This window comes from Pan troglodytes, chromosome 3, assembly GCF_028858775.2.
Source record: "Pan troglodytes isolate AG18354 chromosome 3, NHGRI_mPanTro3-v2.0_pri, whole genome shotgun sequence".
Classification (NCBI taxonomy): domain Eukaryota; kingdom Metazoa; phylum Chordata; class Mammalia; order Primates; family Hominidae; genus Pan; species Pan troglodytes.
The window spans coordinates 27173783-27190383 of NC_072401.2; the positions used below are offsets into that span (position 1 = coordinate 27173783).

General features: G+C 37.2%; 1 protein-coding gene across 18 annotated transcripts in view; it reads left to right on the forward strand.

Moving 5' to 3' along the window:
• Nucleotides 1-16601, forward strand: part of TBC1D19 (TBC1 domain family member 19) — a 185504-nt gene that overhangs the window by 125125 nt on the left and 43778 nt on the right. For all 18 annotated transcript variants that reach the window (XR_010156505.1, XR_010156508.1, XR_010156501.1 and 15 more), the window contains 2 exons: nt 8523-8607; nt 10676-10720. Coding sequence is in view for 6 of the 18 variants with exons in the window: in XM_063809445.1 (XP_063665515.1) it covers nt 8523-8607; nt 10676-10720 (130 nt within the window). In the remaining 12 variants the exon portion in view is untranslated. The remainder of the gene's footprint in view (nt 1-8522; nt 8608-10675; nt 10721-16601) is intronic.

A 16601-nucleotide genomic window follows, 5' to 3' on the forward strand; every position in this document is an offset into this window, starting at 1 on the left:
GGGCTTGCAACAATCAAGGGAAGTTCAACAACAGTGTTTCCTTCCTCCGATCTTCACCCTTACTTCTTTGTTTGCACCTCTCTGGTCAGAAGAAGCAATCAGAGTACAGATACCAGACATTCGGAGGATGGGGTGCTTTTTTCCCTTTCTGGGTCCTTTAAGCTGCTTGTAAGCTGTTCCTGGGACTCATGCATTCCTGCCTGTTAAGGGGATTGGGGTGGGGGATGCATATATGTGGCTATGCTAGAAGCTGACATTGATCAAAATTAACTGAAATTTACCATCCAAGCTTTCTCCTAAAAGTTGCAAGACTTCAGTAGACTCCAGAGTTCTAAAATAATTACAGCAGACAGTTGCTGCCAGTGCAATTTTTGTCTAGGTGGGGAAATAGATTCTTGGTGCTTCCTACTGCACCATCTTCCCAGAATCCACTTTATAGATGATTCTTACAACAACCCTAGGAGGTAGTTTTATTTGCCTTTTATAGATGAAGAAGCAGAGGCTTAGATCCCAAGCCCATACAGCTATCAGGACCCCAAGCCAGGGGTGTCCATTTTCAAAGCTAGTAAGCCACATTGCCCTTTATTTTTTGAAAATTTGTATCAGGGCAGAGTGTTTTATTTTTTAATTTTTTATTATACTTTAAGTTTTAGGGCACATGTGCACAATGTGCAGGTTTGTTACATATGTAGACATGTGCCATGTTGGTGTGCTGCACCCACTAACTCGTCATTTAGCTAGGTATACCTCCTAATGCTATCCCTCCCCTCTCCCCCAACCCCACAACAGTCCCCAGTGTGTGATGTTCCCCTTCCTGTGTCCATGTGTTCTCATTGTTCAATTCCCACCTATGAGTGAGAACATGCAGTGTTTGGTTTTTTGTCCTTGTGATAGTTTGCTGAGAATGATGGTTTCCAGCTTCATCCATGTCCCTACAAAGGACATGAACTCATCATTTTTTATGGCTGCATAGTATTCCATGGTGTATATGTGCCACATTTTCTTAATCCAGTCTATCATTGTTGAACATTTGGGTTGGTTCCAAGTCTTTGCTATTGTGAATAGTGCCACAATAAACATATGTGCATGTGTCTTTATAGCAGCATGATTTATAATCCTTTGGGTATATACCTAGTAATGGGATGGCTGGGTCAAATGGTATTTCTAGTTCTAGATCCCTGAGGAATCGCCACACCGACTTCCACAATGGTTGAACTAGTTTACAGTCCCACCAACAGTGTAAAAGTGTTCCTATCTCCACATCCTCTCCAGCACCTGTTGTTTCCTGACTTTTTAATGATCCTCATTCTAACTGGTGTGAGATGGTATCTCATTGTGGTTTTGGTTTGCATTTCTCTGATGGCAGTGATGATGAGCATTTTTTCATGTGTTTTTTGGCTGCCTAAATGTCTTCTTTTGAGAAGTGTCTGTTCATATCCTTCGCCCACGTTTTGATGGGGTTGTTTGTTTTTTCTTGTAAGTTTGTTTGAGTTCTTTGTAGATTCTGGTTGTTAGCCCTTTGTCAAATGAGTAGGTTGCAAAAATTTTCTCCCATTCTGTAGGTTGCCTGTTCACTCTGATGGTGGTTTCTTTTGCTGTGCAGAAGCTCTTTAGTTTAATTAGATCCCATTTGTCAGTTTTGGCTTTTGTTGCCATTGCTTTTGGCGTTTTAGACATGAAGTCCTTGCCCATGCCTATGTCATGAATGGTATTGCCTAGGTTTTCTTCTAGGGTTTTTACGGTTTTAGGTCTCACATTTAAGTCTTTAATCCATCTTAAATTAATTTTTGCATAAGGTGTAAGGAAGGGATCCAGTTTCAGCTTTCTACATATGGCTAGCCAGTTTTCCCAGCACCATTTATTAAATAGGGAATCCTTTCCCCATTGCTTGTTTTTGACAGGTGAGGGCAGAGTGTTTTAAAAAGTGATTCTTGAAAATTTATCATTTGAAATTTTCTAAATTTGGATAAAAATGTAAGAATATCACAAATGAAAAAAATTTTATAATAGTTTTACATTAAAGTGATTGCCCAATTGATATGTCATTTCTTATGTGCTTTTTATTATAAAAATAATTTATTTCTCAGAAACATTTACCATAAATATATTTTCTAGAAGTAAGAGAAAGCTTTAGGACAAACTAAATCTTTTGTGGCTATATGTAGACATTTTAGGTATAATTCTGCCATATTAGCATAGTTCAGACTTACACATTCAGTTTCTTATAACTCTTCTAAATGAAGTAAATTACTATCATGTGTAGCTTCATCCTGATGAAGTTTAATTTTTACTTAATTAGTAATTAATCCAGGTTAGATTTTCTAGTTAATTTGATTGAAATTGTCATCTTCATATAATCATACCATTTTCTAGCAGATTTACAATTGAACTGTCATTTCCATACAGATACAAAAGTTGGAATCTCAGAAGTTAAAACAACTCAGGTTAGAATAAGAGTTGGCAGCTCTTTGCTTGTATCACAGGATTGCACACCAGTACGTACTGTCTAACATACCACTTCTGGCATTATCACCTTACAATCGCCAATATTCTCCTTAGAGCAGTCTCAGATAGCTTGTCTTCTCTAGGGCAACAGGGACTCTAGGGAGATGTATTTAATCATAGAGCTTCTTCTAAAATTACTGTGCTTCTACGAGTCTGCTAAACTAAGGGAAAGTTAATACAAATGTTTCTTTAGGAATTGTTTTTCCTCTAGGCAATAGTAGAAAGTTGTTTGTAAGTATATTTTCTTGTTGTATTATTTTACCCTAATTATATATGTTTATTGTTGTATTTGTTGATTGGTTCTATTAGTTTATTATTGCTGCCATAAATTTAGTTGAGTTTGAAATTGGTTTCATTGGGCTTGAATCAAGGCATTGGCAGGGCTGTGTTACTTGTGGATGCTCCAGAGGAGAATCTGGGTTTTTCTTGCCATTTATAGAACCTGGAGTGCCCTTTATAGAACCTAGTGTATTCCTTGGCTTGTGTCCCCTTCCTCTGTCTTCAAAGCCAGCAGAGAGCATCATCACATCTCTTTCTGACTTTGACCCTGCTGCTTCTCTCTTTCATGTATAAGAATCCTTGGTTACATTGGGCCCAGCCAGACAATCCTAAATAATCTCCCCATTTAAAGATCTTCTATTTAATCACATCTGCATAATCCCATTTGTCACATAAGTCACATTTTGTGTGACTATACCAGAATACCTGAGGCTAGGTAATTTATAAAGAAAAGAGGCTTATTTGGCTCATGATTCTGGTGGCTGGAAAGTCTAAGATTGAACAGCCTATCTAGTGAAGGTCTTATGCTGCTTCAACTCATGGCGCAAAACGGAAGGGTAAGCAGGTATATACAAAGAGACCAAACATGAGAAGGAGCAACCTGCTTTCATGGCAGCTAGTCCTGTCCCACAGAGATACATTAATCTATTCATAAAGGATCTGCCCACATGACCCAGACACCTCCCACTAGGCCCATCTCCCAACACTACCACATTGGGAATCATATTTCAACAGGAGTTTTCACAGGAACAAACCATATCCAAACTGGTAGCACACAAATTTCAGGGATTAGGATGTGGACATCTTCGGGGGCCATTGTGCTACCTACCACAGTGGTATGTGAAAGTTTGGCAGGAGAAGAGATTAATATTTATAAATTTAGAATTTTTAGAGCCTAATGGTTTTTCTTAATTATTGGAAAATATTTATTATATTAATAGGTCAAAAAAATTCACATGATTATCTTAATAGATGCCAAAAATTTATTTGAGACCATATTTGATAATATCGATTTTTAAAAAGTATTCAATTGTAGTAAAACAAGTCACAACATAAAATTGACCACTTAACCATTTCTAAGGGTACAGTTTAGCACTGTTAAGTATATTCACATTGTTTTGCAACTTAATATTCATTTTTGTACTTTTTATACACTAGAAATCAAGTATTAATATATTTTCTTGACATAATAGTATTTATCTGAAACCAACATTTGCAATATTAATGTAAGTTAATGTTACTCATTAGTGAAATACTAGAGATGTTCCCACTAAAGGAAGGAAAGAACATATCATTTTGGAATTTCTCAACAATGGAATAAGAAAAATAAAATAATAAATAACAGAAAGGACACAACATTATTGTTAACTATAGTTATTTAAAAATTCAAGGGATTGGACTGAAAGCCAGTAGAACTAATAAGATGATTCAGTTAACTGCCTCTTTACTGAGTAAAATATTAAAATCCCTTACTCTTTTAAATATGAGTAATAATGATTTAGACTATGTAATAGAAAATAGAGTTAGGCAACATAAGGTATTGGGCTTATTCACACAGCTCCCTTTTAGACTGTAAACATATAGAAATGCTGGAAAAAGAACACAAGGGATATAAATATACAGCCAAATAGCCATCACATTTTTCAATGTGTATACTCTCTGACTGGGCAATTCTATTCCTATGTATTTGTTCCACAGAGACACTCATATGTGTAAAATGATACAGTAAAAGGCTAATTGTTTTGGTATTGTCAGAAACAGCATAAAGTTGAAAATGAATGTTCATATATTGGGGAGTAACCCATTAAATGAATCATGGAGTACATATTCAGTGAAACATGATACAGCCCTTTAAAAATGAATGCAGCGGGTCAAGCACAGTGGCTCACGCCTGTAATCCCAGCACTTTGGAAGGCTGAGGCAGGAGGATTACTTGAGCTCAAGAGTTCAAGACCAGCCTGGGCAACATAAATAGACCCTGTCTCTACAAAAAAAATTAAAAAGAATGAGGCAGCTCTGTATTTACTGATATGAAAAGATCTCTTTAATGCATTGTTTGTTTGTTTTTTCTTTTTTTTATTATACTTTAAGTTTTAGGGTACATGTGCACAACATGCAGGTTAGTTACATACGTATACATGTGCCATGTTGTTTTAAGAAGCAGGTACCCAACATTGTGTATGGTGCTCCTACCACTTGAACTGAAACTACTCTCGTCAAGGTCATCAAGAACTAAATCCAATGACCAATTATCCATCCTCCTTTTAACTAATCTCTCAACAGCATTTGATTCATTTTTGCTGTTTCTTCACTTGGGTTTCAAGACACCACATTCTTTTTAGTTTTCCTCTTACTTTTCTAGTCACCAGTGGCAAATTCAGCATTTTGCGGACCTAAAGCTTATACAATTTGGAGGGCCTTCTTTAAGAAAAAGAATATCATATTATAAATACAAAACCAGATAAGAACACATATTTTTGTTTTGAATGAGGAAAAATTTGTAACAGATTATTAGAACTATAGAGATTCAGGTGTTTTTCTTCTGAGATCTTATTAAACAGTTTACTGTTTCTAGAAACAGTTTCTAGAAATGCATACATAGAAATGCTTTCTGATTACACACTGACTTACTTTCCTTGCCTAGGACACTCTGCGTCTCCCAGCAACTTGCAGCACTCACAGAGCATCATGGTAAATCCACCTTTGATGGTTACTCACTACTCAGTTGTCTAGGCTGGTTCCTTCTCTTCTCTCCAATATCCTAGAATGCCTCAAGTCTCAGTTCTTGGTCTTCTTTTCTCTAGTTACACTCACTCACTTGATGATTCCACCAAGCTCAACTATTTTGTGGCTTTCAGTACCATCTATATGTTGATAACTCTCAAATTTGTATCTTCAGTTTAAACTTTTCTTCTATACTCCATACAAGTATCTCCAATTACCTCTTCAATTTTTCCATTTAGATGTCTTGCAGACATCTCAAATTTAGCATGTTGAAAAATGAACCCATGATCTCACTCCCCAAACTGTTCTGCCTGCCACTTTCCCTGTCTCAGTTAAAGGTGTTCCACTCGCTGAGATCAAACATCCTTCTACCTTCAACTTCCACATGTTACTCTCCTTGACTGCTGTCTTTCTCCAAAATATCATCTCAATCTATCAGTAACTCCTGTTGGCCCTGCCGTCACAGTGTATTTAGAATCTGACTTTTCCCCACTTTCACTGTATTGTAAGATGGTTTCCCAGGGAAGCCAATTTAGATGGAGACGAGGATACCAAAGGATTATTAGCGAGTGCTCTTGGAATCAACACATGTATAAGTGCAGTTAATGAAGCAGGATTGAGCATAAGGACAATTCTAGCTGCAATACAGTTTAAAAGAAACCCTCAGCCAATGCTGCAGAGAGTTCTAAAGATGGAATAAACTGTCAGACCCATCCTGAGCTGGGGACAAGCATTTCAGACCTTCTTCCCTTGCATCCTCTTCATCAGATATAGGCCATTTCAGGAAAAGGGTGTGACCTTGATATATGAGCAAAATAGCTCTCTCCAGCAGAGGTAGTCCATGAAAAGAGCTGGCTGCTGAGGGCTATTTGCTACAGCACTACCAGCTGCTATAGTTAGTCCTTCATTCCTAGAGGAGGATCTCTGGGTGGTGTGTCATACATCTGCCACACACTGCTGCCATCTTAGTGAAAGCCACTGTCAATAGTCTCCTAACAAGTCTCCTGGAATGCTTTTGCACATATATCCGCATGCTAAGTTTCTCAACTCCTTTCAATCTTTGATTAGATATCACCTTCTCAAGGAAGCCTACACTGAACAGCCTCTTTAAAGTGTCACCCACTCTTTCTCTGTTCCCCTTTATCTTGTTCCCATAGCACTTGCTACCTAATACACTATATAATGTAATTATCTATCATATTTGCTATTTGTTACACACATTCTGCTCCATCATAATTAAACTCCATAAAAGAGGTGTTTTGTTTGTTTCCTTTTATGTATTCCAAACACAAGGAACAGTGCCTGGTGCATAGTAGGGGCAGAAGAAGAGAATTAGTGAACTGACTAAAAAATAATCTGAGGAAGTCATCCAGAATGGAACAGGGGGGATAAAAGTAAGTAAAAGGCATGGCAGGTTGAATACGTGTAGGTAAATCTTACAGCTTACAGGAGTCAGGTAGAAGTAAATAAAGAAAATGTGGGAGAGGCATTGTTCAATTAAAAATGCCTAAAGCAATTGACCAGACAGGTGGTCCAGTTTTTGGAATTTAAATAACTAAAGGTGTACATATTTAGTCATAAGTAAATTCACTCTAGTGTTGTTTGTAGTTGGGGAAAAGTGGAAATAATTAAATGTTCAACAACAATACAGGTTAAATAAATTATTGTTCTTTCATACAGTGGAATATTCTGCAACATAAAAATGTGTAAGAAATATTTATCTTACAATAGTGAAAAGAAACTACATATAATCCTGTTTGGTTTGAAAAAATTATATGTATGAGTATGTTAAAAAGCAGTCTGAAAGGATATACCTCAAATTATTAAGACTGATGGGATTATGGCTGTTTCCCCTTTTGTTTATCATCTGTATTTCTTTATTTTTAAAATTAATCTTTTTTTTTTTAAACAGAGATGAGGTTTCACCATGTTGATCAGGCTGGTTTTGAACTCCTGGGCTCAAGTGATCCTCCTGCCTTGGCCTCCCGAAGTGCTGGGATCATAGGCATGAGCTACCGTGCCCAGCCAATACTCTGTATTTCTAAATTTGTCATTAACATGTACCACTTATGTAGTCATTTAAAATATAATGAAAACAAAGCAGTGGCAGTGGTTGATACGCATTCCACCAGTGAACCTGACTGATGCCCAATCTCCATTACCTATCCTTTTTTCCAAAGCTGTATCCCCTTTCTTGTGTCTTGGACACAAGGATTTTTCCTCTCCCTTCACTCTTGCTGCTAGTTCAGCCTGACTCTGTGCACCTGTTCTGCCTTTTCAGTCATCTTGAGTTCTTTTCTTGGTAATATTTTTAGAATCCCAGGTCTTCTAATACTGAGACCCAGATTTCCTGTCACTAATGGCCTTACTGGGTCTTGGACTGCTGCTCCCAAATTCCAGGCTGGTGTCCTCAATCTAGTACCTCCTAATGGACATCCTTGATCCTGACTTTCTACTGTGCCTATTTTCATCTCCACATAGAGTTGACATACTCTACCCTACTGGTCAGGACAGCTAGCTTCTACCCTTTATTAGGCAACCACTTGTTCTACTGCTGCTGCTATCCTTTCTAAGTACCAGGAGTTGCCTTCCCTCCCACCCTGACATGCCTAACTGCGTGATGCATCCCAGTATGAGTCAAGTTTATTTCCTGCACTTCCCAAATTGCTCTATGTCACAATAGTTACTCAGGGTCTTCTCCATACATTTTTCATCTGTTAAATTTCCCCCAGGTGTTTCTCTTGTCCAGATAGAAAACACAAGAGAAGAGTCAACTGTTAGTTAGCAGTTTGCATTTTCTGCTCTTCAAAGTTGAGGTAGCAAATGGTGAGAACTCTTTGGAAGAATTTGGCATCCCACTGTAATGCTTACCAAAGGTATACCGATAAAGGGCATTCTTCCCACCGCAAGGCACGGTACTTGAACTTGAAGGATGCCTCCTGAGTAGGAAATAATGAATTACCTGGTTTTATAATAGTGCTTAATTGCTATTTTTTTTCCAATGTTATATTCAGGTATTACTTTGTTTTTCCCGGGATACATCTGTGTTGAGTCACTTTGCATTCAACAGTGCCTCGCCACCAAAATCATACATAAGAGGTAAATTTTTAATAATTTTAAGGAAGTATTAAGACTTACATAATCATGCTAAGAATATTGTTTTATTTTTGGAGATAGTGGTGTTGCCAAATTATTTTATTATAAATTACTTAAGATTTCTCTCAGATGACCGTAATCATCCTTTCATACCTCAAATCAGTGCCCAAGTAATTTATCACAAATCACGGGAAAGTGGTTCCCAGAAGCAGCATTTCAAGTTACTTTCTCTGTCTTCCCTGTGTGCTCTACCCTTTATTGTTGTTTTTATGTCATGTCTGTTGACTTTTCTTTTTCTTTCTAACTATAAGTTTATAACACAGATTTGCTTTTTCTACTTTTTTTAACAATCTATACTTCTCTCAAAACGCTCCACCACACACAAAACTTCGATACAATTTATATACTTTTAGCTCTCCAATTTCTAGTTTAGTTATTTTTCTCCTCTTTATCACCAGCTGCTTATAAAATATCAATATCCTGCCATCATCTGAAGATACAATTAACTTCAGCTGAATGCCCTTCCCAACTTTTCCTTTTTATTAAATGGTGAACACCCAACACTGAAAGCTCAGACTTCATTGTGTATGGTCATTCTGCCATTTCCATGAAAAAAGAAACTTTCTCCTGTATCTCTTATGTCTGAACTGTCTGCCTGATTGCTCCACCTCCTACCCTAGGAGAGGCCACATAACCTTGTGCTGGATTTCAGCTACCCCTAACATAAGGTTTTCTTAGGTCTATTGCTTCTAAATTGAATTTATGGAAACCTTTTGTTTGTTTCTTTAAGTCTTCTGCTGAAAAACTGATTGTAAACTTAATTATCTACTGAGCTCACCTCTAAACTCAGCCAGGATTTTAAGGCCTTTGACCAGTTGATACTGTCCTAACCTAACTAACTTTGCTTCCCTGATTATTCCACAATACCCCATATTCGTTCTAGCCTCCCTATAGTCCCTGCATGTGGAAGACTTCCCACTTTCCAACCTTAAAAATCATAGGTCCTTGAAGAACTAGCCAGTACCTCACTGTGTCCACCAACCCATCATCCATTTCTCTCACCTCTGAACTTCTAAACACTTAAAGTCTGTGCTAGAAAAGTTAGCAAATATACCCTAATGTTTCATGGTTTAGTCTGGACTATAAACCACATGGTTGAGGGAACATATATATGTTTGCCTCTCAGCATCTAGCCCAGTAATCAATTTTATCTGCTTACCTACCTACCTATTCATTATTCCATTCTCTTCTTGCTCACAAGATCAATCCTTTTTGTTTCCACCCTAACCTGAACTGCTCACACTTCTTATTCTTCATTTCGTCTCTGTCACCACCCCTAACAAGAATAAAAAGAACTTTTTTTAACTAAAAATATTACTCTTAGCCCAGTATAAAAATACAAGTGACTTTTCAATAAACTCAAAAGTGTTAGAAAAACTGTCAAAGTAAAAGCTATTTAAAGATATTCAGTGGAAGGTGGAAAAAACTGAGAACTTTTAAGAGTTTTAAAGGAAAGATACTTTTTAAAACTCTGTTAAATATTTGACTATTGTGAATATACTTTACTTGTCTGGGACAACTCTGATTTCAAATATTCAGCCCCATTCTGAAATCATGTGAACTGTTTTGGTATTCAGAAAATATGACCACCATACAGCTAGTCATTTAATTTTTAACTTTCAGCACATTCCATAAAAGTGTACACACAGTATTACAAAGCTTAAGACTTGCTTTAATGAATAGACTTATTTATAATTAGCAAAACAATTTTATGCATAATAAATAGATACTTCTCTTCTTAAGTGCCTAAGGAACTTGAAAGCGTTTGTTCTTTTGGTTGTTTTGTGTCGCTTCTGTTGTACTTATGTTCGTGTTACTTTAATTGATGAAAGGGTTTGCTAATATCAAAAGATTGGCTGGTACATTTTTAAGTTAATTTCATATCATGAAATGACATATCAGTTTATAGTAGTTTTTAAAATTCCGTTGTTAGTACATTCACAAAATAAGTTGATTTTTAAAGATTTATTTACTTAATCATATTGAAATCCTCTATGGTTTTCTCTTATAGGAAAACTAGGACTGGAAGAATATGCTGTCTTTTACCCACCAAATGGTAAGAGTAATGCTATTGCTTCCTCTAGTGGGAAGTGAAAAAATTACAACTTTTATAATCAAAATGTGACTTTCTTATTCTCTTTAATGGATAATGATTTATTATCTAAAATAAACCTTCCATAGAGTGTATAATTTAATGAAATCCTCCACATTTGTGGTAGGTTTGTGCTAAATTATGCATACTCTCTCTGATTCTCCCTGGGACCAACAGTAAACCTGTGAGAAAGCTGAGTATGCTTAGATCTAAGTCCAAGGCACTTCGTTTTCCTGTGAAGAACACTAGCTAGTCCAACGCGGACCTTCCTTTTGGGTTTTTTGGAGCTGGGCTTTACTCAATTGAGTGGATTATCTTGTATTGCACCTTATTGTTCTCATAATTTGACCAATGTAGTATTTATGAAACAAAAATATTATTAAAAGGTATCACTGAAATCACCTATTTTGATGTTATAAAGTGATCAAATATATAATGACCTCATTAGACATTAAATATTCTTTTGAGATAACTAGACAGGTTTTAAGATATGCTTCTTGGAAAAGCAATATATAGCAGTCCTTATGATAATATTAAGTTGCATCCTGAAGAAGTTCTTTTACTCCAGCAGAGTTAAGAACATGGGTTTTGTAATCCAGCAGACTTGGGTTCAGATCCCAGTTCTTCCAGCTTACCCTATGACCTTAAGTAAGTTACATGACTTCTCTGAACTTCAGGTTCATCATCTGTACCATGTGGATAATAGATTACATGAGATATGGTATATAAAACCACAAAGTGCCTGACATGTAGTGAGTGCTCAGAAGATGTAGCTGTTATGAGTGTGTTTAACTTTACTGATCACTATATCTAAAACTCATACGTGGCTTTGGCTTTCATGGCGCTGTTCTCTCCCTGTGTCTCTCAATATGGAATCTCAGTTTCATGGGCCATCTACCTCTGTCCCTCTTTTAATATCTCACTCTTGTTCTGCTGCTCTTCTCTTTTCTTACTTTTATCTAGGGGCTGCCATTTGCTTTTATGATTCTATCTATTGTTAATTACTCTAAAATATATCCAGTTCGTACCTCTTCCATAACTACCTAAAGCTTAATATGTCCCAGCCTGAACTCACTGTTTTATCTTCTTATGCCCACCCCCAAAAGAAAAAAGAAGAAACTAAATTAAAAAACAAAAACCCACCTATTTCTCTCTCAGTTAATTGAATTATCATCTTCCTAGTAACTCAAGGCCATCCTAGATTTCTCTCCACCTTGTCCCCAACTCATCTAATAAGTTGCGAGGACCTTCCAATTTTATCTTCCAAATACGTCTGGAACCCTCTCTTCCACACCATCCCCGCTGCCTTGTCTCCTTTCAGTTCTTACTATCTCTAGCTTGTTAATTGCAACAACCATCTAACTGGTCCCTCTTCCCACAGTCTTTTCTAGTTTTGCTGTCTTTTACACTGCTCATTTGAGTTATACATCTAAAGTGAAAATCTGTGAATTGCCATTTTTCTCAAAGTGTTCTTAATGGCTTCCCATCTCTTAACAAGTGATATTCAAGCTTCTCAGCATGACATATGAGGACCTCTTGAGTCTGATCCCTATAGTCTACCTCCTAGCTTCATTTTCCACCATTTCCCATCTCATTTTTAATTATAGCAATATCAAACTATTTATTATTTATACCCACAGCTACATACTCTCACGAAAGCACTATGCTGCTTCCTGTCTCATCACTTCTCATGTTTCCATGCTTAGAATAGCCCATCTAACCTTTCTTCACCTGGCTGTCATCAAGCTCAGTTTAGGCATGATCCTCTTTCAGGAAGCTTTCCCTGAATCCCCAGGTTAGGCTAAGGGCCCTTCCTCTAGACTCCCATAGTACCTGGTCTAAACTCTTTGGTATCTCTAGCTATATTATATTGATATTGTTTGTTTATACTTTATCTCCTCCTCTTAATTGCAAGCTTCTTGTAGTTCAGAGCCATATCATTCATTTTTGTTGCCTCAGTATCTAGCATGTAATAGGACTGTAATGAGTATTTATTTGAACTCAATTAGAGGTTTGTTAATTTTAACTTTATATATTACCATTGTTACATCTATTATCCCAGAAACTTACTTTTATAGTAACTTTTTATATTTTATCTAAGAAGCAAGAAGCCATAACAAAATACCTCTGAATAGCCAAAAGAGTTGTCCATGAACTCAAGTTCTTCTCTCCATCCATAGAAGTGTTTTCTCAACTTAGTTTAGAATATATTAGCTTTTACTTTACACACATGTCTAACAAATTGGTTAACTCTTTTTTATGCCTCCTGCAAAAATAGAAGCATGGAAAAGGCTGATATAGATATGAAAAAATAGCAACAACAGTGAGAAGTAAAAAGGGGACTTCACAAAGGAAAATACAGGAGCTATAAAACAGCGTATTAGACCACTCCAGCAAATCAGTCTGGGGCCATTTTATGTAAAAGCTAGTAACGCTGTGCCCTTTAAGAAGGTATCACTAAGTTGCAGCATATTATAATTTAACATCTTTATAATGAGCTCAAGACACCAAAAAAAATCTCGCTATAGTAATAATTGTAACAGTATAGTTATAGCAGCAGCAGCAAACATTTTCCAAGCAGTACTATATCCCAGGCAATGTGTTAAGTATATGACATATATTAATTCATTTAGTCCTTACAAGAACCTATGAGGAAGGTACTAATATTATCCCTATTTACAGATAAAGAAACTGAGGCTTAGAGTGTTAACCTGCCCAACAGGTGAGTGACAAAGCCAAGCTTTGAATCCAAGCTGTCTGGCTTCAGAAGCAACATTCTTATCAGGATGCCCTACTGCCTCAGAAGATGTTGCTGAGCTCATTATAGTGAATTTGGGAAGAAAGGAAAGTAGTTAATGTAGTAAAAAGGTAGAGGATGTATATAATAGGTTCTAGAAAGATTTTCATCCAGAATGAAAACTGTTTAATCCTTAATGAGATAAGCCCACAGCTGTTCATAAATTTAGTTCTACAGAATCATTTCTCCTCTCAGGTTGTTTTAGAACTTGCCAGAATCAAGGAGGACACTTTTCTCTGGGCAATGATTCTGAAGTTTCAGAACAAGAAGAGACAAAGACCAGTCAATCTACTGTCCCCCGCTTTTTTTTTTTTAACTCAAGGCAATACTTAGCAGCATTTTTATATTACCCACCCTGTTTTGAACCTCTGCCAAATATATTATTACTTTGAAATCTTGACACCTCTGTCACTACTACCACCAAAACTGTTCTGGCTTTCTTGGTCTCAGGGGACCACACATAGAGGTTAGCCTGCAGCTCACTGACACACTCTCATTCCCTGACCAGGCCAGTGCTTACAGGGGGGCAGATGTTTTCTCACCACTACCCCCAACATGCCTGTGATTACCTTCCCTGGGAGGGAAATGACAGGCTATGGTGGCATCAGACATTTTGTTCTCTCACTTCATTTGAAGAATCACCAATGGACAGATTTCCTCTAGTAGATTCACCAAACAGCTAGTGAGCAAAATTTCTGAACTGAGGGAGACTTCTCAGAAGAATTTTTTAAGCTTTTTATATTTTTTGTTGTTATTCAACACATATAAGTTGTCTTTATTCATTTGATAAATATTTATTTAGCCTAGGTCACTGTTGTAGGAGGGTGATCCACAGTAAATGATACAAATAAAGTACCTGCTGCCAAGGAGCTTACCTTCTAGTAAGGGGAACATAAAATCAATCAATCATCAGTCAATCAACAAAGGATGAATGAATGAAAGTAATTTCAAAGAATGATGAACTTAACAATGAAAGGGAGCAGAAATTGTAGGAAGTTGGGATGGGCATAGCCATTTTAGATCCAGTAGTCAGGAAAGGTGCCTCTGAGGAGGTGGAATATGAACAGAGACAGACTATATGGAGTATGCTATGCAATGAAATGGGAGAACGTTCCAGAAGAGAGTACACAGCATGTCTGAAGGCAGGAATAAGCTTGATGGTCTGAAGCTCACCAAGATGGCCAGTGTGACTGGCAATAGTGAGCAAAGCATTGACTGATACAAGGTGAGTTAGAAAAGGTAGATGGAGCTAGGTCAGTTAGGGAGATAGTTGATTTAAAGTCTTGTCTAGTAAGTCCAATGTCTGTGCTTCCTCAGGGATTTTTTATTAATTTTTTTCCTGTGAATGGGTTATACTTTTTTATTTCTTCACATGCCTAGTAATTGTTTTATTGTTGAAAATGGAATAATTTGAATATTATACTGTGGTATCACTGGAAATGGGAGTCTCTCTGTCCCCCTCCCCAAGAATTCATTGTTGTTGCTTGTTGTGGGTTCTAGGTGTTGTTTAGTGACTTTTCTAAATATTTTTATAAAGATATTTTATACAGATATTTTTATAAAGATATTTTTCATCTTATATGCTCACTGAAGTCTTTATTTTACTAGAGTAACAGTCAGCTAGTGATTTGACAGAGATTTTCTTAAATATCTAGAACCAAAAATAAAAAACACTCTTTCAGTCTTTGCAGATTGGCTGGGTATTGGGGCACTCCTTCAAGGCTTAGCCAGGCTGTTTACAACTGTATGTTAGCCTTCACTTCCTGCTTGCACAGAGCCTCAAAGGCAGTCAGAAGTGGGAGCCTAAGGTCTTCTTGGGTAATTTTTAGATTCCCCTGTATACACAGATGCTTTCCAAAGCCCTCATGCCCCAAGTAGCTCCTTCCCCAGCCTCTTTCTTCCCAGGCTTTTCAATCTGTATACCACCACTCCCATCTTTTATTCCTTCTCCTAGGTGGCTGCAGCTAGTATATATTTTCCTTTAAATGCTTTTGACAAATGCCTCTTGGCAGGCCATGTCAGTCCTGAAAAAACCCAGAGATGAGGCAAATAAAATGAAGGCAATCTCCTGAGCCAGTCCCGCAGTTAGCTACTATATAGGTCAAAACACACAACCACAATACTTTGATACAAGATCCCCCTGGTACCAGCAAGCTGCATCAGGAATGTGAGCCATGGTCTTCATGGCTGCTGCCAAGTTGGGGAGTAGGGTATGGTAGGTGGGCAAATTAAAATGCCATATGCTCTCTTACTAAAATTCTTTCTTCATTAAATATTCCCCTGGTGGTTGTAAGTTTTTATTAAATTCCAGAGTTCAAAAAAGTTGATTCTAACAGTTCCTGCCAGCTTAACCATTGCTTTAATGGAGGAACAGAGTTTGGGAGTTTCCTACTCCACTCTTCTCAGTGACATCTCTCCTCCAATTCCTGACTAATGCTTTTTCTTTTTTTTTTTTTCTCCCCCCAAGACAAACTCTTGCTCTGTCGTCCAGGCTGGAATGCAGTGGGCCGATAATGAACTACTGCAGCCTCGACCTCCTGGGCTTAAGTGATCCTCCCACCTCAGCCTCCCAAGTAGCTGGAACTACAGGCACACACCACCATGCTGGGCTGATTTTTTTGTATTTTTCATATAGACAGGATTTTACCATGTTGCCAGGCTAGTCTTGAACACCTGGTCTCAAGCAATCCGCCCACCTCAGCCTCCTAAATTTCTGGGATTACAAGCATGAACCACCATGCCCAACCCTGATTAATACTTCTAAACGATCATCCTGTCTACTGTGTAGAATAAAAGTGTCACTAGAATGTAAGCTCCAAGAGAACAAGGACCTTAATAGTTTTGGTGACCAACATATCTAGCACCTAGAATCATGCATGGCATAAAGTCTGTGCTCAGTAAACATTATTGAATAAGTGAGGGAATAAATAAGAAAATGAACATAGAATACAGAGGAATAAGAATAGAAGCAAGGAAACCAGACTTGTAGCAAAAATACACATATATCTGACTGACTTAATTACAACTGATAAACAAACATCATAAATT